The 26702-nt window shown below is 36.8% G+C and overlaps 1 protein-coding gene and 1 pseudogene across 1 annotated transcript in view; both read right to left on the bottom strand.

Annotated features, from left to right (window-relative positions):
* The window catches only part of KLHL4 (kelch like family member 4), a 118043-nt gene that overhangs the window by 11539 nt on the left and 79802 nt on the right, over positions 1 to 26702 (bottom strand). Inside the window, exons 5-9 of the mRNA XM_074323668.1 lie at positions 22194 to 22406; positions 19360 to 19546; positions 3883 to 4107; positions 2167 to 2329; positions 193 to 405 (exon numbers count right to left, since the gene is read on the bottom strand). Coding sequence (XP_074179769.1) covers positions 193 to 405; positions 2167 to 2329; positions 3883 to 4107; positions 19360 to 19546; positions 22194 to 22406 — 1001 coding nt within the window. The remainder of the gene's footprint in view (positions 1 to 192; positions 406 to 2166; positions 2330 to 3882; positions 4108 to 19359; positions 19547 to 22193; positions 22407 to 26702) is intronic.
* LOC109437391 (proteasome maturation protein) lies at positions 23310 to 24468 on the bottom strand (annotated as a pseudogene).

The raw sequence follows: 26702 nt of genomic DNA, 5'->3' as shown, positions 1-26702 counted from the left end.
AAATGCATGAGGAGGAGAATTTCTTCAAAATATTTTGAGTCTAAAAGTAAGTGTGCAATTTTACAAAGAACTAATGCTCTAAAAGGATTAACTCTTATTTAGAAGCCTAGTTTCTGGCAGCCTAAAAATCGTTCTCATTTCTGAAAAAAATAACCAAATAAACACATATATAAATAAATCGAAACATTTTACCTTTCCACACAGTCAGAAAGCCTGGAGCAATGGTTAGAAGCAGGGGCATCATGACCCCCCACAACATATAAGAATCCGTTGTATGTTGCAACTCCCACACCTCCACGTCTCTTGGACATTGGAGCACACAGACTCCACTTGTTAGTGTGTGGGTCAAAGTATTCCATTGATTTCAGGCAGGAACTTCCATCACGTCCACCAATAGCATACAGCCTAGAAAAAAAGATAGAAGTGTGTGTGTGTGTGTGTGTGTGTGTGTGTATAATTTCCAGATTATGCGTAGAAAGAAAGTTGCACAAAGTATTTTAAATTTCTGACTATATAGTCTATATATTCTACTCCCTTAGTATTTTGTAGCAGGCAGCCTGAGTTTGCGAATGGATAGTTACTTGAAGGCACTTGTGAAGTTCTACCTACCCCAAACCTCCCTGCTTCACCATTTTTGTGAAAGTTACTTTAACATTAATAGATTAAAAGATTCCATAGAAAATTAAGTACACAGAAGTAAGGGAGGTATCAAAAACATTGGCAATGTTTGTCAATTATACCTCAATAAAAGCTGGACATTTAAAAAAAAAGGTAGGATGTTTTTAAAGACCAACTCCAAAAACCTTACAATTTTAGCTAGGTTCAATTTCTTAGCATTAGAATCCCCATTGTTTTTATGAACTACTTTATTTAGTAAAAATAAAATACATTTGTCACTAGGAATACTTTAATTTAATAAATAACTAAGGGAATAGAATAGAACACAGAAACCAGATTTTTTCCTAGGAAGATATATTGGCTATGACATTTCTCCCATAAACTTTAAAATACTAATTCTTTCAATGAGCAATATTTTAATCTAATTTAAATTTCATTCTGCATCAATGAAGATAGACATTTACTAAACCATATGTCTAAAACTGCCATTCATGCTCAGTTTTGAACAATACAAGTCAGCAAAACAAAATTAAAATAGTCGAATTTGATTATTACAAGCTGTTCTGTAATACACAAGAGATTGTTATTGCTTCACCTGATATCATTCAGGTCAGGTCAGAGATAGTCAGATTTAGCAATATTTTAAGCTCTAAGACACTGTAAGCCAGGGTCTCCTCTTAACTATAGACATTTCCTACTTGTTTTCCTTTGCATAAAGTTCTATAACCCATCTGTGTTGAAATTTCTGCTGAGCCCATTTATGTGATGAGGTATCAGCTTGATACATAGTCAGTACATACACACAAAGCTGTCTCCTGCCATATCCTGGTGTCTGAATTTGTCATCATTCAAGTCCCTCCCATATGTTGGTAGGGACTCCGAAGGTCCCTTGTCAGAAAGCATACGATTAACTGGAAGGAATAACAAGTCAAGCTCTTAGCAACCTCTAACATCATTGGATTTTAGTATATTAGCTTGCTCTTACAGGTACGTGATCAGGAAGACGGAAAGATTGAGAAAGACAGGACTACAGGTAATTCTAGAGTTGCGAACACTAAACAGTGTGTGGTAAAGAACAAAAATGATTGTCCTATTACGAAGGTAGGTCAAAGTTTTGATAAGTCAAGAATCACATATAATGCAAAGAGTAGTAGCAGCTTATTACAGGTAAAACTGGAACTTGTTTGTCTAGAAAAGCCCTTCTCAAATTTAATGTGCGCACAAGTCATTTTATTAAAATGCTTATCCTGATTCAGGAGGTCTAGGGTGGGGCTAGGATTCAGCATTTCTAAATAAATCTCAGGTAATGCTGATGCTCCTGGTCCCAGGACTACACTTGAATAGCAAGAGACTATAGAATATTTAATTAAAGATTCATTTTAGACAAGTATTTCCATCATAATGAAGGGGAGGTTCCAAACAAAGTCCTTTTATTACTGATAACTAGGATGTCCTGATTGTTGGGAATATTGATTGATTGATGGATCACATCACCAGCTGTAACACATGGCCTAGGAACAAAGACCATGCATCTTTGGGTTTACTCACTTGTTGTTTAATGCAACAACACCAACTGTGCTTCTAGGAGTTGACATACTGGCCACGTAATTCCACTGACGTCCCTCAGGGTCCCATCTTTCTACAGTATTTAGATAACTCCATCCATCATGACCACCAACAGCATACATTGGTCCTTCAAGGGTGGCTACACCTAAAGGATAAATATCACATGAGGGCTCATGTAGGTATAACGTATATAATGGCTACTGTTTAATTTTGTGAGCAATTAACTGCTTAAAAATTTGGTTTTGTTTCTTAAATGATTTTGTGTGCACATACATAACTTACTGATCTAAATATAAAACTAAATGAAGTCTTTTAACCATAGGAAATTTTCAGGCATAGTTAATTTATCATGGAAGGGTATCATTGTTGTAATACTGAAGTCAAAGGAGGTAGTGGAACACAACATTTCTAGGGATATGGTAGAAAAGAGAGGCTGACTCTTTTTCTGGCATAATCTCAATGCCATTTTTTGAATGTAACAGGTAAATGAGCTATGACACTGAATCTTAGATAAATCTTAGAATTGTAGGCCAACTGTGGTAGTTCTTTTTAATCCCTGCTCTTTATTATAAGGATTTAAAAAAGGTTCCCATCAGATAATTACATAGACAGGGTTTTTTGAGGTTTAATTAGAAATTTGTTCTATTAGATACTATAAATATCTTCTTTCTAACTGCTTCTTATCTGCTCTGGGAATACACATAATTGGCTATCCCCTCCTCACCTTTTTTGCCATCTCAGTGGGCCTCTATACCCTCATCACCTCTACCTCATCAGTAAATTTAAAAACTTGCTCTGACTTCTTTGTAAGGTATGTTTTCTAAGCTGTGTCTTGGAACCACAGTGGTGCAGTTGAGCTGAATATAATTACATAGTCTACAATTTGACATAGAGAATTTATCAGATAATCTGGGGCAAACAATACCAGACTTGGATCTACCACATTTTAGATGTGTAAAAGTCAATTCTTAAAAAAACAAAACAAAACAAAATAAAGAAAATAAAAAAGACAATTATTCTGTGTTTTGTTGAACAAACTCAAAACTATGCATTGAGTCTAGCATGAATAAATATGGACTCTGACAAATATCTGGGAGAATTAAAGTTCCCCAATGTTCCAGAAATCTCCACTCCATCTTTCTTAAACTTCTTTGGAACCTCTGGCTTCCATATAACTTAGAGCTGCTCTCAACCAAAGTGTTTTTTTCTTCTTCTTTTTTTCTCCTAAATACCCTTGCCTTGGACCTGCATAATAAGACTTTTGCTGAAATACAGATTTGCCTCTTCTAGGAAAGTACATAATTCATCTAACTAGAAACACAATGTCTCTCAATCATCAAGTGCTCTTTCCTGTAAATTGAACTTAGAAGAAAACTCTCTGTTGTTCTTTTATGTTCCTCAGTAGTGTATTCCTTCTAAAAGTTTTCATCCTTCCTAACATGGTACTTGTTTTAGCTACCAGTGGAAGAGAGGCAGGTTTAACAAGTATGGCATCTGAAACAAGAAAACAGTTTCAAAGGTGTTTACCATTTGCTTCAGGATTTTGGAGACATTCTGACTAATCTAACTAATTAGTTAGATTAGACATTCTGACTAATTTAGCTTTGGCTAAATCCCAATAATATGCAGTGAATTTCATTTATAAATAGCTCTACTAACTATATATTCTTTAGAAACTATGTAACATTAAGCTCTTACCTAAGCCGTGCCTATGCGTTGACATGGGAGGCATCACAGTCCACATTTTGCCAACTGGATTAAAACATTCTACAGTATTCAAAGTTTTTAAACCATCTCTTCCTCCCACGACATAGAGCTTATTATCAATAACTGCAACTCCAAACTGAAGCCTACGGCCACTCATGGTGCCAATATGTAGCCAGCTGTTGGTCCTGAGGTCATATTTTTCGATTGTAGTGGTACCTGTTGAAGGAGTATTGAACAGTAGTAAAAGCCACTTGTATGAAAATTTTAATTGGCATCACTCACATTATATTTATGTACCTATGATTTATAGAATAGAATCAGTGCTTGCAACTCAAATTATACTAAATAGTACAGATGACTCTCCAACCTGGCAGACAAGTGCGAGTAATATTTTACCACTCCTGGATCCAAATGGAAGAATTGGAATAAAATAGTTTATTTAATGTGTATGGCTTATACACTCATAATGGATACTTTGGCTATACTATGCTACTGGTAGTACTAACGAGTATCGAACACCATATTTTATGACAAAAACTTATTTTGGATTCTATTACTGCCTGTCTACACATCCATTGGGGCTTTAATGACCTATGACTATTCAGTATATTATTAATAATTTATGTCCCTTTATTTTATTCAGTTTGGTGTGGGTATCTGCGTATGTTGATTTAAAACACAAATGATGAGGGGGACGTCATAGGAATGGTGGCAGCGAGGCAGATTTCCTGAATTCTCATTTGGAGATTACAACAAACAGAACACCTATAACCCATCAAAGGACTCTCTGCTCATCACACAGAACAGCTAAGAGACTCCTAGGAGGATTACTTGACGGTGGGCAAATTGGGCGAGCAGGGGAAGAGGGAAGGAAGCGGAGTGGAGACGTGGCCCACATCTGCAACTGAGGAGATGCAGCGGGTCCCAGGACAGAACAGAGACCACAAAAACCAGGAGGTGGGCTCTTTCCCTGCGTCCCACAGCTGATCTCTCCTGCCGAGAGAGCAGCACCTCCAGCATTTGAGGCAGTAACCTCAGCTGAGACCTCTAGCGGGGCCGTAGGTTGGACAAAGGATGTAAACTCCATACTTGGGCCCCTCCCCCCACTCTCCCAATCCTACCCCTGCCCTTCAAGAGACTCAGGCTGGCCCATGAACTGAGGAGTAGTGTCAGATTACAGAGAAGGCTTAGTGCACAGGCTCTGGGAAGACCCAGCTTGCAGCTGTGACCCAGGGAAAAGGCTGGGAAGAGTGTGACACTGCTGGTCTGGGAGCGAGAAGACCCCTCCATCGAGAACCCCCACCCTTTCTGGCCTGCTTAGGGCAGGGCAATTACAACTGCGGAGACACTCCCAGGGATAAGCAGTAGGTGGCAGATGCAGCTCTGGGCTTTCAGCAGCTCAGAAGTCTCCCACCCACCACACACACACACACACACACACACACACACACACACACACGGTACAAGTGTCCTAAGACTCAGGAGAACTGGGCACAGGGCTGGTGGTGCTACTCTCAGTGCGCATATGTGCAGGCAAGAGCAGAAACTGCACTGACTTTGTAGAAACTACCATCCAGACCCCTTAGCCCCACTCATCTAAATCTGCAGTCCCAAGGTCACTCTGGGCACCAGGTGACCGACTCTGCCTGCACAATACACAGAGGACTCTTTGGTACAGAAGAGGACAGCCTGAAGATTACTTGGTGGGCTTAAGCCAAGACAGGCACTGTTTTTTTGTTTTTATATCTTTGATATTTTTGCCTCTGTTGAGATATTTTCAGAGCATTTCACCACAAAGCTGCAGAATACACATTCTTCTCAAGCACGCATGGAACATTTTCCAAGCTAGACCATATGTTACGCCACAAAACAAGTCTTGATAAATTTAAGAAAATTGAAATCATACCAATTGTCTTCTCTGACTACAGTGCTATGAAATTAGAAATCAACTACAAGAAAAAAACTGGAAGACACACCAATTCATGGAGGCTGAATAACATTTTACTAAATAATGAATGGGTAAACCATGAGATCAAGGAAGGAATCAAAAGATATCTAGAAACAAACGAAAATGAGAACACAACGACCCAAAATCTATGGGATGCCGCGAAAGCAGTCCTAAGAGGGAAACTCATAGCACTGCAGGCCTACCTAAAGAAATAAGAAAAATCGCTAATCAACAGTTTATCTTCACATTTAAGGGAACTGGATAAAGAAGAGCAAAATAAGCCCAAAGAGAGTACAAGGAAGGAGATAATAAAGATCAGAATGGAAATAAATGAAATAGAAACCAGAAAAACAATATAAAAGATCAATGAATCCAAGAGTTGGTTTTTAGAGAAGATAAACAAAATTGATAAAACTTTAGCCATACTCATCAAAGAGAGAGAGAGAGAGAGAGAGAGAGAGAGAGAGAGAGCACCCAACTTAATAAAATCAGAAATGAAAGAGGAGAAGTGATAACAGACACCACAGAAATACAAAAAAATTTAAGAAATTACTATGAGCAACTATATGCCAACAAATTTGACAATCTGGAAGAAATGGGTAATTTTCTAGAATCAACTTTCCAAGGCTAACTCAAGAAGAAACAAAAAACCTGAATAGACTGATTACCACCAGGGAAATTGAATCAGTAATCAACAATCTTCCAACAAACAAAAGCCGTGGACCAGATGGCTTTACGGTGAATTTTACAAAACGTTTAAAAAACAATTATCACCTATTCTCCTCAAGCTCTTCTCAAAAATCCAGAAGGAGGGAAGGCTCCCAAACACTTTTTACGGGGCCACTATCACCCTGACCCCAAAATCAGACAAAGACACTACAAAAAAAGAAAACTACAGGCCGATATCTCTAATGAACATAGATGCAAAAATCCTCAACAAAATATTAGCGAACAAAATTCAGCAATACAATAAAAAGATCCTACACCATGATCAAGTGGTATTCATCTATGGTATGCAAGGGTGGTTCAACATCCACAAATCAATTAATGTGATACACCACATTAACAAAACGAAAAATAAAAATCATATGATCATATCAATAGACGCAGAAAAAGCATTTGACAAAATCCAGCAGCCATTTATAATAAAAACCCTTAAGAAGTGAATAGAGGGATCATATATCCACATAATAAAGGCCATATATGATAAACCCACAGCTAACATCATACTCAATGGAGAAAAGCTAAAACCATTCCCCTTAAGATCAGGAACAAGACAAGGTTGCCCACTTTCTCCACTTCTATTCAACATAGTGCTGGAAGTTCTAGCCACAGCAATCAGACAAGAAAAAGAAATGAAAGGCATCCAAATTGGTAAGCAGGAAGTAAAATTGTCATTATATGCAGATGATATGATACTATATATAGAGAACCCTAAAGAGTCCACCAAGAAACTATTAGAGCTGATAGATGAAAGTAGCAGGATACAAAATTAATATTCAGGGAGGAATTCCCTGCCGGCCACACACACACACAGGGAAGAGGTGCCCTAAGACTCAGGAGAGCTGGACACAGGGCTGGTGGTGCTATTCTCGGTGTGCATATGTGCCGGCAAGGGCAGAAACTGCACTGACTTTGTAAAACCTACTGTCCAGACCCCTCAGCCCCACGCATCTAAAGCTGCAGCCTCAGAGTCACTCTGGGCATCAGGTGACCGGCTCTACCTGCACAATACGCAGGGGATTACTTGGTGGGCTTAAGCCACAACTGGCGCTGTTTTTTTTTTTTTTTTTTTTTTTTCCTTTTCTTTCTGTTTTGATTTGTCTTTATATTTTTGACATCTTTGCCTGTGTCGAGTGGGGATTCTGTGCTACAGCAGAGAACAACTTGGAGATTATTTGGTGGGCTTAAGCCACAACTGGCGCTGTGTTTTTTGTTTGTTTGTTTGTTTGTTTTTTGTTTGTTTGTTTGTTTTTGTTCTGTGTTGATTTGTCTTTATATTTTTGACATCTTTGCCTGTGTTGAGTGGTGATTCTGTGCTACAGCAGAGAACAACTTGGAGATTACTTGGTGGGCTTAAGCCACAACTGGCGCTGTGTTTTTTGTTTGTTTGTTTTTTGTTTGTTTGTTTTTTGTTTGTTTGTTTGTTTTTTGTTCTGTGCTGATTTGTCTTTATATTTTTGACATCTTTGCCTGTGTCGAGTGGGGACTCTATGCTATAGCAGAGAACAACCTGGAGATCACTTGGTGGGCTTAAGCCACAACTGGCACTGTGGTTTTTGTTTGTTTGTTTGTTTGTTTGCTTGTTTTGTTCTGTTTTGATTTGTCTTTATATTTTTGACATCTTTGCCTGTGTCGAGTGGGGACTCTGTGCTATAGCTGAGAACAACCTGGAGATTACTTGGTGGGCTTAAGCCACAACTGGCGCTGTTTTTTTTTGTTCTGTTTTGATTTGTCTTTATATTTCTGACATCCTTGCCTATGTCGAGTGGGGGTTGTCGATTGTTTTTTTACATGTGAATGTATTTGACTTTTTCCTTGTTGTTATTGTTGTGCTTGGTGATTTGCTTTGTTCTATAATTGCCCTACCAGTGCCCAGCTTAAGAGGCACAAGATTCAACATACCCAGCGGCCAACTCCAGGCCAAGCCAGAGTACTACCGGGTTTGACCTACAAGTGACACACTCAGAGGGGATTCTTTACAGGCACATAGAGGCCAAAGGGCAAACCACATCTAAGCGGTCAATCCTCACGCAGCAGAATACCCTGCGTGGGCAAAGCCAAGTCTCACAACTAGTCAGCCTAGGAGTTAACTCCACCTACTCACAAGCGAAAAGCAATTAAGGATCTTCTTTAACAGGACAATATACACAACACAAGAGTCACTTTTAGAGCACACGCAGGGGAGGAGAACGAAGTAGTGCAAGTCAAATATAAAGGACATTTATTATATACTAATCCAGCAAGAACTAAGAACTCCAGGGCACCTATCTAATACATCGAAGCAAACACAGAGAGTCAGCCAGAATGAGGAAACAAAGAAACATATCCCAAATAAAAGAACAGAAGAAACCTTCAGAAATGGAACTAAATGAAGCAGAGGTAACCAAACTGTCAGAGACAGAGTTCAGAATTCTGATGATAAGAATGTTTAAGGAACTTAGAGAGGACATCAAGAAGGATGTAGAAATCATAATGAACAACCAGTTAGAACTAAAGAACACAGTTACCGAAATAAAGAACTCACTTGAAGGAATTAACAGCAGGTTAGATGAAGCAGAGGATCGAATCAGCGACTTAGAAGACAAGTTAGCAGAGATCACCCAAACAGAACAACAGAAAGAAAAAAGAATAAAAAACAATGAAGATGGTTTAAGAGACCTATGGGATAACATCAAGCGCAACAACATGCGCATCATAGGAATACCAGAAGGTGAAGAGAAGAAACAAGGGATTGAGAACATATTTGAAGTAATAATGTCTGAAAATTTCCCTAACCTGATGAAGGAAACCAACATACAAGTCCAGGAAGTGCAGAGAGTTCCAACCAGGATAAACCCAAACAGGTCCACTCCAAGACACATTATAGTTAAAATGGCAAAGATTAAAGACAAAGAGAGAATCCTAAAAGCAGCAAGAGAAAGACAGAGGGTTACATACAAGGGAACTCCCATAAGACTATCAAATGACTTTTCTGCAGAAACATTGAAGGCCAGGAGGGAGTGGCAGGAGATACTCAAAGTGATGGAAAACAAAGGCCTACAACCTAGGTTGCTTTATCCAGCAAGGCTATCATTTAAAATTGACGGGAGATAAAGAGCTTCCCAGAAAAGAATAAGCTAAAGGAATTCATTACCACCAAGCCAGCATTGCAAGAAATACTAAAAGGACTTCTGTAAATAGAAGAAAGATGAAAACAACTTATCCACAAATTTAAAAATGGCAATAACTATGTACTTATCAATAATCACTTTAAATGTAAATGGTTTAAATGCTCCAATCAAGAGACATAGGGTGGCTGAATGGATAAGAAAGCAAGACCCTTGTATATGCTGTATACAAGAGACTCACCTCAGATCAAAAGACACACACAGGCTAAAAGTGAAGGGTTGGAGTAAGATATTCCATGCAAATGGAAATGAGAAAAAGCTGGAGTTGCAATACTTATCTCTGACAAAATAGACTTTAAAATGAAGAAAATATTAAAAGACAAAGATGGACACTATATAATAATAAAGGGATCAATTCGACAAGAGGATATAACCCTAGTAAACATCTATGCACCCAACATAGGAGCACCTAAATATATAAAACAGATATTGACTGACATAAAGATGGAGATCAACAGTAACACTATCATAGTAGGGGACTTCAACACACCTCTGACAACAAGGGACAGGTCTTCCAGACAGAAAATCAATATGGAAACAACAGCCTTAAATGACACATTGGACCACTTGGATTTAACCGATATTTTCAGAGCATTCCACCCCAATGCTGCAGAATACACGTTCTTCTCAAGCGCACATGGAACATTCTCCAAGATAGACCATATGTTAGGCCACAAAGCAAGTCTGGATAAATTTAAGAAAATTGAAATCATACCAATTGTCTTCTCTGACCACAGTGCTATGAAATTAGAAATGAACTACAGGAAAAAGACTGGAAGACACACAAATTCATGGAGGCTGAATAATATGTTACTAAACAATGAATGGGTCAAACAGGAGATCAAGGAAGAAATCAAAAGATATCTCGAGACAAACGAAAATGAAAATACAACGACCCAAAATCTATGGGATGCAGCGAAAGCAGTCCTAAGAGGGAAGTTCATAGCACTGCAGGCCTACCTAAAGAAACAAGAAACATCACTAATCAACAGTTTATCTTCACACTTAAGGGATCTGGAAAAGAACAACAAAATAAGCCCAAAGGGAGTACAAGGAAGGAGATAATAAAGATCAGAGCGGAAATAAATGAAATAGAAACCAGAAAAACAATACAAAAGATCAATGAATCCAAGAGTTGGTTCTTAGAGAAGATAAACAAAATTGACAAACCTTTAGCCAGACTCATTAAAAAAAGAGAGAGGACCCAAATTAATAAAATCAGTAATGAAAGAGGAGAAGTGACAACAGACACTGCAGAGATACAAAAATCCTAAGAAATTTCTATGAGCAACTGTATGCCAACAAATTTGACAACCTGGAAGAAATGGACAATTTCCTAGATGCATACAACCTCCCAAGGCTAACTCAAGAGGAGACAGAAAACCTGAATAGACTGATTACCACCAAGGAAATTGAATCAGTAATCAACAATCTCCCAACAAACAAAAGCCCTGGACCAGATGGCTTTACAGGTGAATTTTACAGAGCGTTCAAAAAGAATTGTCACCTATTCTCCTCAAACTCTTCCAAAAATCCAGAGGAGGAAGACTCCCAAACACTTTTTACGAAGCCACTATCACCCTGATCCCAAAATCAGACAAAGACACCACAAAAAAAGAAAACTACAGGCCGATATCGCTAATGAACATAGATGCAAAAATCCTCAACAAAATACTAGCAAACAGAATTCAGCAATATATTAAAAAGATTATACACCATGATCAAGTGGGATTCATCCCTGGTATGCAAGGATGCAAGGGTGGTTCAACATCCGTAAATCAATTAATGTGATACACCACATTAACAAAATGAAAAATAAAAATCATATGATCATATCAATTGACGCAGAAAAAGCATTTGATAAAATTCAGCAGCCATTCATGATAAAAACCCTTAAGAAAGTGGGAATAGAGGGATCATATCTCAACATAATAAAGGCCATATATGATAGACCCACAGCTAACATCATACTCAATGGGGAAAAACTAAAACCATTCCCCTTAAAATCAGGAACAAGGCAAGGCTGCCCACTTTCTCCACTTCTATTCAACATAGTGCTGGAAGTTCTAGCCACAGCAATCAGACAAGAAAAAGAAATAAAAGGCATCCAAATCGGTAAGGAGGAAGTAAAACTGTCATTATATGCAGATGATATGATACTATATTTAGAGAACCCTAAAGACTCCACCAAGAAACTATTAGAGCTGATAGATGAATTTAGTAAAGTAGCAGGATACAAAATTAATATTCAGAAATCAGTTGCATTTGTATATACCAATAATAAAACATCAGAAGGAGAAATTAAAAAGCAATTCCATTTACAATTGCTCCAAAGACTATAAAATACCTGGGAATAAATTTAACCAAAGAAGTAAAAGATCTGTACTCAGAAAATTATAAGACACTGAAGAAAGAAATGAAAGAAGATACAAATAGATGGAAACACATACCATGTTCATGGATAGGAAGAATTAATATAGTTAAAATGTCCATACTGCCTAAGGCAATATATATATTCAACGCAATTCCTATCAAACTACCAACGACATTTTTCACAGAAATAGAACATATAATCCTAAAATTTATATGGGATAACAAAAGACCCCGGATATCTTCAACAATCTTGAGAAATAAGAACAAAGCCAGTCTTATAACAATACCTGACTTCAAATTATACTACAAGGCTACAGTAATCAAAACAGCATGGTACTGGCATAAAAACAGACCCATAGATCAATGGAACAGAATAGAGAGTCCAGAAATAAATCCATGCCTATATGGCCATTTAATCTATGACAATGGAAGCAAGAATGTACGGTGGGGTAAAGACAGTCTATTCAATAAATGGTGCTGGGAAACTTGGACAGACACATGCAAAAAGATGAAGCTGGATCACCTCCTTACACCACATACAAAAATAAATTCAAAATGGCTTAAAGATTTAAATGTAAGATCTGAAACCATAAAATTCCTAGAAGAAAATATAGGAAGAAACTTCACAGACATTACCCGGAGTAAGATTTTTACTGATATATCCTCGCGAGGGAAGTAAGAGGAAAAATAAACATGTGGGATTACATCAAACTAAAAAGCTTTTTCACAGCAAAGGAAACCATCAATAAAACAAAAAGGGATCCTACTGATTGGGAAAAGATATTTGCCAATGATATATCTGATAAGGGTTAATATCACAAATTTATAAAAACTCACTCAACTCAACTCCAAAAAAACAAACAACCCAATTAAAAAATGGGCAGAGGACATGAAGAGACATTTTTCTAAAAAGGACACACAGATGGCAAACAGACATATGAAGAAATGTTCAACCTCACTAACCATTAGAGAAATGCAAATAAAAACCACAATGAGATACCACCTCACCCCAGTCAGGATGGCTATCATCAATAAATCAACAAACAACAAGTGCTGGCGTGGATGCGGAGAAAAGGGAACGCTGGTGCACTGTTGGTGGGAATGCAGATTGGTGCAGCCACTATGGAAAACAGTTTGGAGATATCTCAAAAATCTGAAAATGGAACTACCTTATGATCCAGCAATCCCACTCCTAGGTATCTATCCGGAGAAATCCAAAACTCCAATTCAAAAATCTTTATGCACTCCTATGTTTATTGCAGCACTATATACAATAGCCAAGACCTGGAAACAACCGAAATGCCCATCAGTAGATGACTGGATTAAGAAACTGTGGTACATTTATACAATGGAGTATTACGCAGCCATAAAGAAGAAAGAAATCTTACCATTTGCAACAACATGGATGGACCTAGAGAACATTATGTTAAGTGAAATAAGTCAGAAAGAGAAAGACAAATACCATATGATCTCACTTATATGTGGAATCTAAAGAAAAGAATAAGTGAATGAACTAATCAGAAACAGTTTTGGAAACATGGAGGAAAAACTGAGGGTTGCTAGATGGGCAGGGGGGTGGGGATAAGGGGAAGGTGAGAGGTTTTGGGAACGTACAGAGGGATAGTGGATGGGGGGAGGGGGGTTCACACAGTGTGAGGGATATAAATGATAAATGTCTAAGTTTTGCTTTGTCTTGTGCACCTGAAACTAATTAATAAAAAAAAAAAAGAAAGAAAAAAAAAAAACAAAATTAATATTCAGAAATCAGTTGCATTTGTATATATCAATAATAAAACATCAGAAGGAGAAATTAAAAAAAACAATCCCATTATAATTGCTTCAACGACTATAAAATAGATGGGAATGAATTTCACCAAAGAATTAAAAGATCTGTTCTCAGAAAATTATAAGACACTGAATGAAGAAAGATATTAAAGAAGATACAAATAGATGAAAACACGTACCATGTTCCTGGATAGGAAGAATTAATATAGTTAAAATGTCCATAGTGCCTAAGGCAATATACATATTCAATGCAATTCCTATCAAACTACCAATGATGTTTTTTTCACAGAAATAGAACATATAAGCCTAAAATTTATATGGGACCATAAAAGACCCCAGATAGCCTCAGCAATCTTGATAAATAAGAACAAAGTGGGAGGTATAACGATACCTGACATCAAATTATACTACAAGGCTACAGTAATCAAAACAGCATGATAGTGGCATAAAAACAGACACATAGATCAATACAACAGAATAGAGAGTCCAGAAATAAGTCCATGCCTATATGTCCATTTAATCTATGACAATGGAAGCAAGAATTTATGGTGGGGTAAAGACAGTCTATTCAATAAATGGTGCTGGGAAACCTCGACAGACACATGCAAAAAAATAAAGCTGGATTATCTCCTTACACCATATACAAAAATAAATTCAAAATGGCTTAAAGACTTAAATGTAAGGTCTGAAACCATAAAACTCCTAGAAGAAAATATAGGAAGACACTTTACAGACATTCCCGGAGTAAGATTTTTACTGATATATCCCCTCAGGCAAGGGAAATAAGAGGAAAAATAAACATGTGGGATTACATCAAACTAAAAAGTTTTTTCACAGCAAAGGAGACCATCAATAAAACAAAAAGGGATCCTACTGAATGGAAAAAGATATTTGCCAGTGATAAATGATATATCCGATAAAGGGTTAATATCCCAAATTTATAAAAATAAGTCACTGAATTCAACTCCAAAAAAACAAACAACCCAATTAAAAAATGGGCAGAGGACATGAAGCGACATTTTTCTAAAAAGAACATGCAGATGGCAAACGGACATATGAAAAAATCCTCAATCTGACTAACCATCAGAGAAATGCAAATAAAAACCACAATGGGATACCACCTCTCCCCTGTCAAAATGGCTATCATCAATAAATCAACAAAAAACAAGTGCTGGTGAGGATGTGGAGAAAAGGGAACCCGTGTGCACTGCTGGTGGGATTGCAGATTGGTGCAGCCACTATGGAAAACAGTATGGAGGTATCTCAAAAATCTGAAAATGGAGCTACCTTATGATCCAGCAATTCCACTCCTAGGTATCTATCCAGAGAAATCCAAAACTCTAATTAAAAAAAATGTATGCACCCCTATGTTTATTGCAGCACTATACACAATAGCCAAGACATGGAAACAGCCGAAATGCCCATCGGTAGACGACTGGATTAAGAAGCTGTGGTACATGTATAGAATGGAGTATTACACAGCCATAAAGAAGAAAGAAATCTTACCATTTGCAACAGCATGGATGGACCTAGAGAACATTATGTTAAGTGAAATTATTCAGACAGAGAAAGACAAATACCATATGATCTCACTGATATGTAGAATTTAAAGAAAAGAATAAATGAATGAACTAATCAGATACAGTTTCAGAGACATAGAGGAAAAACTGAGGTTTGCTAGATGAGAGGGCGGGTGGGGACAAGGGGGAAGGTGAGGGGATTAGAAAGCACAGTCGGTAACCACAAGATTGCCACGGGGTTACGACAGTTAATTTGGGGAATGTAATCAATAATGTTGTAAAGATTTTGTAGGGTATCTGATAGACACTTGTCTCATTAGGGAGATCACCTCAGGGATGATGTAGATGCCGGATCACTGCACTGTACACCTGAAGCTGAAGCTGAACAATAATGAATGTCAACCACAAGTTTACATGTGTATGTATATTGTATATATATATTATGCATGTGTGTTTGTGTGAGTGTGTGTGTGTGTGTGTGTGTGTGTGTATGTTATGCATATAGTTTTAAGAAGCGGAGTACAGCATTAGGAATAGAGACAGTGGAAATATAATGGCTGTGTGTGATGTCAGAGGGATAGTGGATGGGTGAAGTGGGGTTGACACAGTGTGATGGATATAAATGATAAATGTCTAACTATTACATTGTTTTGTGCACCTGAAACTAAAAAAAAAAAGCCAAAACAAATAAATAAAACAAAAACAAAATAAAATACAAATGACTCAAGGAACAGGAATATAAATTCCTTTTAAATGGGCCTTTGTTGTACAACTTTCATGATGGTAACACAAAGGATTATAATTAAGAATACAATTATTGCTTATTAGAATTAAAAATGTAATTCTGAGGTACTGTCTCCTTTATGTGTCAATAAAAGTTCATTTTCTACTTAATTATTGAAATATCGAGTTTACTACTGTAGTGTACTGTCACCATAGCGTAGTAAATTATCACTTCTGTAGGCGATGCTTTTTACCAGTCATTCATCATAGCTGCTATCATATAGTAGAATTTAATTTTGCACAATAGGGAAGTTTCTGATTAAAAACCAAGATAGGAAATGAAAGAATTATTTCACACTAAGACAGCTAATAACATATTTAGGAAATTTCATCCCAATTTTACAAAGTCAACCATAAGAATAAAAAAAAAACAGTTTTCAGTTTTGCTCTTCTACTGGAAGTTTTGTGGAGAAAATATAATCCATTAGTTACAGTGAAAATATAGTTAACATCTGGCATATCCACTGGCCAATTATAAATCTGTGGTGTGGGGTAATATCAAGTCCAAATTTAAGCAGAGTATATATACTATCTATGGCTGCTTCTGAAAATTTTTCTGTGTATATTGAATTAGTGGAAACAGTGTTTCTTTCTTTTCTCTAATTTTAAATATTTTCCAGTGAATAGTACACTATAAGTATTTCTGTCTCAAGAGTTTGAATTTTCATAATAAAAGCTTGTGAATACACAGGTACTGATTTACTCTACCTCTTTAATCCCTGCATCTTTTACTGATAATGTGGATTTCACTAAATTATGATTTACAGATCAGCAATTGCTCTTTTAACTAATAGCTTGATGAGAGGTCAAATGACACCACCTAGCAGAGTATCTTTTCTACACGAAATATCTCTGGATGATACTGTTAAAAGTGCAATATATACAAAAAAAGTCACAGCTATTTTCACTCTGTCAACCAGCCAATTTTCTCTGAATGTTTTTGTATCTTTCCACTCCCTCATTCCAATTTTCCAAAATCTGTCTTTCTATCCTCTCCTTCCTGTTTTAACTTTTTATTTCAAATTCTTCATTAGTGGAATTTACCAAAGAGCTGATTTAAACTAGGAAATGAAGGCTATGCTGAACTAATTATTAAGATTATGAAAATGATATTAATAGTGAAGTAATTAGTCAGAAAATCTTACAAAGCTACATGCAGCTGTAGGCCAGGGCAATTTTTCTTCTGGGCATTAGATTAAATATAGTAGATATATTTACTCCATATCTCTTATTTGCACCTATGAACATATATGACTAGTAGTTCTGTATGTTGAATTCTGAAGCTATCTTCAGCCCACTTGCCCACCTTCACTATTGCTCCAACTAATCAAAATGGAAATCCTCTAGCTAAGTTACTATGACAACTCTATATTTGATGGGAACACAGACTTTTTAAAACTTATCTCTCCTTAGGTCCCGCTTTGTAATTTTTCTGTTTAAATTCACCTTCTTCCCTGAAACATTGAAAATATTGTTTCTCAATTCATTTCTAAGCTCCTATTCATACCTCATTTATGATTTATTTTAGGAGGGAACACAACCAACCAAACTCTGTAGTATTGTTAGGAACACGATAGTTCCTGTAGTTTGAATATATCTGATTTAGTCATTTCCTCTATTTTTAAAATAATCTAAAACTGACTACATTAGCCTTAATTTGTCCCTTGTTATACTGTTTCTCAGAATTCTTCATGTTTAATAAATGGAAAGTTACTGAATACCTTGTATGTACAAAAGCCCAAAGTTTACCATTTGACAGTTTTTAAACTTTTACTCTGTGCTCACTCAAACAAATTTCTGATGATTCTTTTGATATGCATGGTAGGATTTAGAGGTAACCCAAGCCACCTGTGTGATATCTATATTTAGCAACTAATTCCAAGTCAATTGTATGAGTCAGAGAGGAAATTAAAGACTGAGGAAGTACTGTATTTCCTAGACATCAAAAGGTGAATGTTCAAACTGTATTTTTAAAAATGTTAAGTGAAACAACAGACTGTAAGAAAAGGCGTATAATATAGAAATTATTTTTTATAGTTTTGTGAGATTTGAACTGGTACATTTTTAAAATGTAATACTAATTTTTATAGATAAATGTTACCCCCTTAATGTTTTTGCTATACTTAGTTTTATTTTCTGTATTTTTTTATTCATTTTTTTAAAATTATTATGTTTATTGGGATGGCATTGGTTAGTAAAATTATATAGGTTTCAAGTGTACAATTCTAAAATAATCATCTATATATTGCATTGTGTGTTATTTTCTGAAGAACACTAGTTTTGTGAAGTTACTTGACTACTTTGGAAATAATTGCATTTGCAAGCTGTTGTTTTATAGTTTTATGATTAATTGGCATATCTCCTATATTGTCTTCCAATTTCCAATTGTACATAAAAATATAAAAAATGAATCCATTTTAGTAGCACAAAACTTTTGACTTTTGTATCATTTTCTACAGATGTCAAATGACATTTACATGCGAGATCTGACAAATTTAAAGTGGGTCGGTTTTATTTCCTACACAGCCAACTCTAAATTACAAAATCTTTGCCTCATTGTTTTGGCCTCATGAGTCTACAGACAGAAATTAAGTGTAGAAAGGTAGCACTATAGAAGAATAGGTTATAAGAAGGGTTCTGGGTAAAGATGATGGCTTCAGAAACTGTTCCTTATTCTATTTGATAAAATTCTTATGTAAAATCATTACTTTATCCCGGGTTTGAATTGTTGATGTTGTTATCAACATGTCAAGATTCTTTTTAACTGGCCTTTGAGCATCTAACAAGAAATTGACAGCAAGGAGTTAGAGGCCACTCTTCTATTTCTGTCAAAATCATATTTGGAGGACCTCATCCCTTCCATTTATGATAAACTTTAAATAAGGTTTCCCTGAAAATATCTTATATTGCAAAGTAAATACTCAAATTTAAAAATTTCTGTCACAATAGTACCTATTAAGAGTTTAGCCAATACTAATTAAAGGGTTATACCCGATAAGGTATGAAAAAAGGTTACAAATTTACATAAAGTACCCTGTTTATGAAAGTTAGTTTTAGATGCACACATTTAAATATGGCTTTAATACCACCCTCATCATTTGGAGGGTGTTGAGAATATATCTTCTTTTTTGAATGATACTTTCTAAATTAATTAATTTGTTTCTGTTACCTTTCAGAGCATCCATGCCTCCCACAGCATAAAGCGCCCCCACAGTTGATTTTCTAGGCTTTGTGCGAGGGCTTTGCATCATGGGTCTTCTTTCAGGTAAGAGATGATACTTCATAGCTTCTATCAGGAGTTTCTGACACTCAAGATCACCAGTAAACATGGAGCTATTTTCAAGATCTGCCAGTAACTGAAAAGTAATGATGCACAGTATATGAAGTGGAGTCCACTGTTACAAAGAACGTATTTTTTGTTTATATCACTTTGGAGAAAACTCAAGCTACTTCAGATGTAGAACTGTTATTATTTAATATCTTAACTTATTTAGCAACATCTTTTTATGTTCACTTATGATTTAAAATGATTAAAAGCCTCGTGGTATTAGCTAATGACCTATGCAGATTTATTTGACATATTCATCTTTTGAATATATACACATATAATCTCAACGAGTGAAAGTGAAAGCACTCATAAAAATGTGTTACTGAAAGCAGTCAAAGACAATGACTTTGTATGCTAAAAACAAGCATCTCCCAGTCTATGGCATGTAGCTAGAGAAGCAGCTACGTTTTGGTGTTTTCAGGGGAGGTGGTAAAAACATGCCCAGTTAAAATCACCAATAGGGTGCTGAATCTTTATAATCACATCACTTCTGTAAAGTATTCTGAAAGTAGGTCATTTTTTATCTGTACATGTATATGTGTACATGAACAAAGTACATGTGTTAGTAACTAGCCAATCCATCAGCAATAGTAGATGATCAATCCTTTCTAACCATCACTGCTTGGCAGACAATAAGACACTAATTGAATGGGGTAAGAGCTAGGTATTTTTCCTGAGATTACTTGAGAAGAGTTTGTTTCAGAATTTTGTCACGGGTCATTTAGATTAATTCTTTTGAGTTTTGGGTCCACAGTATTATAGGGAGGAATAGCAAGCAGGTGTTGGAGTAGGGGTGCTAATCTCACTCCATAAAACTTCACTGAAGTTTCCTGTTCTGCACTGGTTAACACCAGCTCTGTTCTCACCCCACCTGTTATCTTTGATGGATTACTGTTTTGACTTGGCTGCTGAGACCCCTGGCATTTCCTTAATGCATACACTGCTGAAAGCAGGTTTGAAAACTGGGCTATGTAATTGTTTTCTCTTTCAAAAATATTCTTCAGAGATTTATCACCATTCTTTTCATATTGTTTAAGGTCACTTTTAAAATTGCTTTGGAAAGTGTACATTTTGTATGCCATTATCCACCACTACCATCATTAGGAAATGTTCACACAGTCTGCATTGGAGACATAAGGTACTCTCAGGGGTAGGAGGCCAATGCACTACTGGTTGTGTGTTTTGGCTGGAAATTTCCCTTCATTCCAATAAAGTAAGAGCAATCCAAACTAAACATTTTGCTGAAAGAATGTCATATAGAATTAAAGCAGTGTAAAGTTAATGGTCACTGATCTTTTATACCAGTGCTTCTTAAATTTCTGCGTATCTAAAAATCATATGGAGAACTTGTTAGAAAACAGTTTCCTTGGGCCTCACCCCTAGACATTTTTTCAGTAGGTCTGTGATAGGGGCCTGAGAAATTGTGTTTCCAACAAGCTCCCAAGCAATTCTGTGTTGCCGGTCCAGGGACATTTTGAGCAACACTGCCTTAGAGAATATGATAAATCATATAAACCATCTCATGAGAACAACACACACAAGAATATACAAATTCACAGAAACATAAAATTTCTATAGATGCTGAAATTTGGGTTGGAAATTACATACATATTTTAATGTTTCTCTTTTTGATGTTACTATTGCCTTGCCCTTTAGATAAATTTTCTACATGAGGGCTGTCAATATTCTTTGATTGCATATGGACAGATTCGTAAGAGTAAATATATAACTCTATTGGATTTAATTAATGATTAAAGGTGGTAAAAGTAGAGAAACCATCAGCAAATTAACATTCTATTTTTCAATATTAACATTAAATTAGTAATTGTGTTGAAAATCAATGAATTTTAATGTTTATGAAACTGATCCACTAAGTCCAGATAACGTTCCCTCCTTCCAAAGTGGATGATGATTGAGGACTTCAGCCATAGGGTATATGGTATATGAAGTATGCATATGTGCAATATATTCATGTATATATAAAATACAAATTATACCTACTATTGGTAAATTTTCTCCAGAGAAATAATTCTTGTTATTTCCAATTTTAGAATTATGTAGAGAGACTGCACTCCAACCTCACTAAACTTCACATACTAAAATTCAGTATGAGGTGGGTCCATCCTGAATCTTATCCAAGGGTGTCTGTTTTTAGAATCATTTTTACTATAATACCTTAGCATGCATGATGGAGGTGCCATTATAATGATGCTTTCGTGCATCTGAAACTATTCTAATATGCTTTCAATCATAGTAGCTGATTACCCATGGTTAGTAGGTATTATCCAGAATCTAACTCCTTTCTAGAATCTCCTCTGGGATGCTCTTGTACTGATTATTATCACCTTGCCTAGAAGGTGGGCAGGGAAAGAAAAGGAGTTAACCTAGTCATTTTCCTGCTTGTTGCAAGTGCTGTTTGAGGAGAGGAAACTGAAACTAATGAGCATGCTAAAGTTTAGGGATTATCTGTGGATTTTTTTTAAATCCTTGTTTCCTCTCACTTCGTCATTAATACTACTAATTGAAGGCTGGACATGGCCTTCTGCAAAACAAATCCTGTACACTTCAATTACTGGAAATCCTCTGAATAAAATAAAATGTGACAAATAAAGAATGGATTAATGCCTGGTGGTAGCTCGAACTGTACTTTACATGACATGGGTAAATTTCCATACCTGTGGTGGAAGTAATGGCAACCTGATGTAAGAAAGCAGCATCGCTAGGTCTTGTTGCCTGGCCTGCACATCATGCCCCACCCACTGCATTAGAGCATGGAAAATGGTTTCTTCATCAGGCACATTAATGTCATCACTGCACAGAAGTTCTGAAATTTCATTAGCTGGAAGCATGAGGAATTCTTGGTTCTTTATTACCTCGATGAAGTGTTCCTAGAAAAGAAAGGTTTTCTACTGAAACTTTGTACTTTAAAAACTTCTTAACAAAATAAGTGTATCAACTCATTTCACTGTCAAACTTCAGAAAATGCCAGACACAAATATATGCATTTATAACACATGGGTGCTATTGCTGCCCATGACAAGGGACATGGGGGAGCTTTCTGAAGCTGAGGAGCAGAATGTCTATACTGGAGATTATTTAGGAACACAAGGAAAGGTCTTAACTGCTTCCCAGTTCACATGGATAGTGTCAAAGTTGATATGGGTGCTTTTCTCTCTCAGCTGTTGTAGGTGACAACAGCTTATGATTTCAGAACTGATGGATGTCGAGTTGATCTTTAGCCAAAAACCTTAAGAGAAAGGCTGAAAATTTTCACGGTGGGTTTTTTGTTTGTTTGTTTGTTTTTAATTGACATCTACTGCTTGCTTTAATTTTCTTCATTTTAAAGGTAAGGCCAAAATCAGAACCTCTGAACTTATATTTTTCAACGTGAAACAATGGAAGAATAGCTATAATTCTAAAGTAGCTTCAACAAAGCAACTATTATTCATATGAACAGTAATGGACTATACTGAAATAAAGTAAAATATAAATATCTGATTTTGTACTTAATTTGAAGTAATACCAATGTAATCAATTACAGATGTTTATTCTGAAAGAAGCTACGGTGAATACTGCAGACTCAAATACTGATGATGGTTATTCAAAATTAAATTTACGGAATACCAAGAAAATAGGTTGAATTGGAACCTGAAGATGGTTTTATAATATTCAATCACAACAATTTTTTTTAAGACATAGAAGGCTATTGTTTTAATATAAATCAGGAGTTTTAAAATCATCTCTAGTGCTTTCAACTGTCATATACCCATAAACCAAAGACTCAAATAATTTCAAATGATCAGATACTATTTAGGCAACAATTCTCACGTATCAGTACTTTCCATGTTGTGTACATAAAATTACATTTAAGAGATGACTATAAACAAGATGTGGCCTCTCTATTTTCATGGACAGCACACTGCATTACAGTAAACCAAATTTATATTCTACCATTAAATGTGGTTCTCCCATTAGTTCACTTTGTGATGGGTCATTAAGAATATCTTCAAATCTAATAGTCTCACCACTACCCCTCAAAATATCCAGTGAAAGGTCTGAGTTGCAAGAAACGGAAGATGCTGAATCTGCAGCACTGCCTTGAACTCCACTTGCAATTTTCAGGGAGCGCATAGACCCTGGATGTTTCTCAGTGTGGAAAATTTCATTTAGTGTTGGTTGTATGGGAATTTTTTTCTGATAATTCAAGAAGATGACTGGATAAACATTCATCTTTCACACAAGAAAAACCTTTTCAAAGGAGAACATGACTTTCAAAGGGTCCACTTGCTGAAAGTTCATTAACTGGAATACTGTTCTTTAGCTGAGATCCAAGTCCTCTGGCATTCATTTTCAACTCGCTCTGTGAAGAGACTCTCAGGCCCGTTACCAAGGTAGAAGTTTCTTGAAGGCTTGGGAGAGAAATCTCTGGCTGTACATTTAGGGGACAAATACTAAATTTCTTTGAGATGAGAAAAAAAATAGATGACAAACTATTTTCTCTTATGGAAAAACATGGTCTTCTGTCAGCCAGGCAAAGGTATCTTTTAAAATGGACAATAATCTATACATTCAGAATAATCTTAAAGGGGCTCCCATGGAATTTTTTGGGGAGGGATGGGGTTTCTTTCAGTTTTTGTATAATTATATCTCAATTCTCCCTTCTGTCATTCTGTTGTCTTGTATTTTGTCAAGTATCAAATTTCAGGCATCTGTGTTAAGTTTTTTCATCAAAACACTACTATATTTTTTCCAATTTAGGATATATATTTTTCTTTCAGAACATAATGATCATTTACAATATTTTTTCGTAATAAAGATCTCAAGTTTTAAATGCAATGAAATATCTTTCTCAAATTAAGATAAACATGTCTATTTGGTAATTTATGTTGCACAGCAAATAAATATTCTGGAAGCAGCTTAAGACAGCTTTTGAGTAACTGGGGGAACTGAATAAGTGATATCATTTCTTCAACTCTGCTCTGAGTTTAGTCATTGTGGAACTCAGCCTAATAGCGAAGTTATCCATATAACAATCATCAACTTAGATAGACCCATAAGGAAGCTCTAATATAATAAATTCCAAGTTAACCTGCCTATTTAGACAAAGTGCCCTCTTATAACTAAGATAAGCAATTGACTGAGAACTGCGGTTCTTACTGTAGCAGATGACACTGGTTGGAAAGCCCCTAACCAATAGCAAAATAATGGAGCTAGTACTATAATTTATAATACATTACACATGTACAGCACTCCACACTTTATGGATTTCTTTCACAAGCATTAATTAAGTCATCACCAATCTGGTCTTGGGAAAGTGGAATTATTCTGATAAGAATGCAATATATAAATAATGGATTATAGAATTGCACACTCAAAACTGATATTATTTTATTTACCAGTGTCACCCTAATAAATTTAATAAAAAATAAAATAAATTAAAAAAACAACAACAGGCTATGTGAATTGTTTGATCTCCTGTGTAGTAAATGGCAAAATATAGGCATACCTTGAACATATTGTGGGTTCAATCCCAGACCACCACAATAAAGCAAATATCACAATAAAGTGAGTGACAATTTTTCTGGGTTTCCCAGTGCATATAGCAGTTATGGTAAAACATACTATAGTCTAGCTAGAGAGATTTGGGTCCAAGATGGCGGATTAGGTAAACACTATTGCTACTGCATCCCAGGATCACACTAAAACTACAGATAAATTATAGAACAATCAACCTCAAGAATAATCTGAAGACAACCTGAATGGAAACTCTATAATTAAGTATATAAACATTGAGACTTAGTGGTGGAGTCGCAAAATGGGCTGAACACAAAATGCAGGTAGTAGATGAACACTGGCAGAGACTCCTTGGTGGTGGAGGTTCCAGCAGAGGAGGGAAGGGTCCCAGCTCCACAATGAGCTCCCCAGCCCAGGGCTCCTGTGCTGGGAAGAGGAGTTTCCACAATATCTGTCAGTGAAAATCAGCGAGGACTCTGTCTGCCCATCCTGGTGAGATGGAAGGTGGCTGGAAACCCAGACACTCTATTAAAGGGCCTGCATACAGACTCACTCGCTTGCCAATACTCACTTAGTCTCCAGTGTCAGGGCAGCAACTCAAGAGGTGCCAGAGGCATATGGAGAAAGACTGAGTTATTTGGCTTCAGAGCAAGGGCTGCAGGGAGAGCAGACATTATCCCTGTGTGGAGACCACCTTGCCTGTAGCCTATAGGAGGTCACCATCTTTTCTATATTGAACACTCACTCAAAGGGCCAAATCTGAAACCTCATTGGTCTGGTAAAATCCACGTGTGTGTACCACCTTCGTGATGCCCTGGGTCCCCGCCCTGCACAGCTAGTACTACATCACTGGGGGAACTGTCATCTACTGAGCAGACAGTCCCACCCGACAAGCTGTGGAAGACTTATACAGCAGAGGTGGTCCGGGGAAGTTTTGCTGTAAATCACTGAACAACAATCTGTTTCACAACCTCTGTTGAGCTGCTCTCGGGGACCTGCAGGCCTAAAGTGAGCAGTGGCTGGCTGCAGTGTTCTCAGGGGGATTTTGCAAAGTGGTCATGAGCCCAGCACCAGTGCAGGAACCAAAACTTCATTAACACTGTAAAAACTCCTGCCCACATCCCTTAGCTCCGTGGAACCCTGCCCCACCCACCTAGAGCTGTATTGCCAGTTGCACTCTCAGCAGCTGGACAGGCAGTTCAGCCCCACATATGCGGAAGACTTTTAGAGCAACAGAAGGCTGGTGGCTCCCTACGGAACATTTGATCATGGGCAGTAAGCCATAAATTTCACTAACACTGCTCTTGGGCAGCTCTCAGGAATCTGTGAATCTACAGCGAGCATTGACTGACTGTGGTGATCTCAGGGTGTTTTGCAAAGTAGTCACAGGCCAGGCACTGGCAGAAGAATTGAATCTGCATTAACCTTGTAAAACTCACTGGCCATGCCTTGTGACTCCCTGGGCACCCACCCCACCCAGCTAGTGCTACATCTCTAAAGTCAATCTCAACACTGGCTTTACTAGCCCAGCCCACACACCTAAGTAGGCTCTTTTGATGGCTGAGCCTTGTGGGCAGATGGCAGGTGGCAAGAAACTAACGGGGCCATGGGCTTTTGCTAAGTTACCTCAGGCCCAGTACTGGTAGCAGCCAGCCTCGGTTCACAGCAAG

Source organism: Rhinolophus sinicus, chromosome X, assembly GCF_036562045.2.
Source record: "Rhinolophus sinicus isolate RSC01 chromosome X, ASM3656204v1, whole genome shotgun sequence".
Taxonomy (NCBI): domain Eukaryota; kingdom Metazoa; phylum Chordata; class Mammalia; order Chiroptera; family Rhinolophidae; genus Rhinolophus; species Rhinolophus sinicus.
Note: the sequence above shows the minus strand (reverse complement) of the source record. Positions and strands in the feature narration are given on the sequence as shown.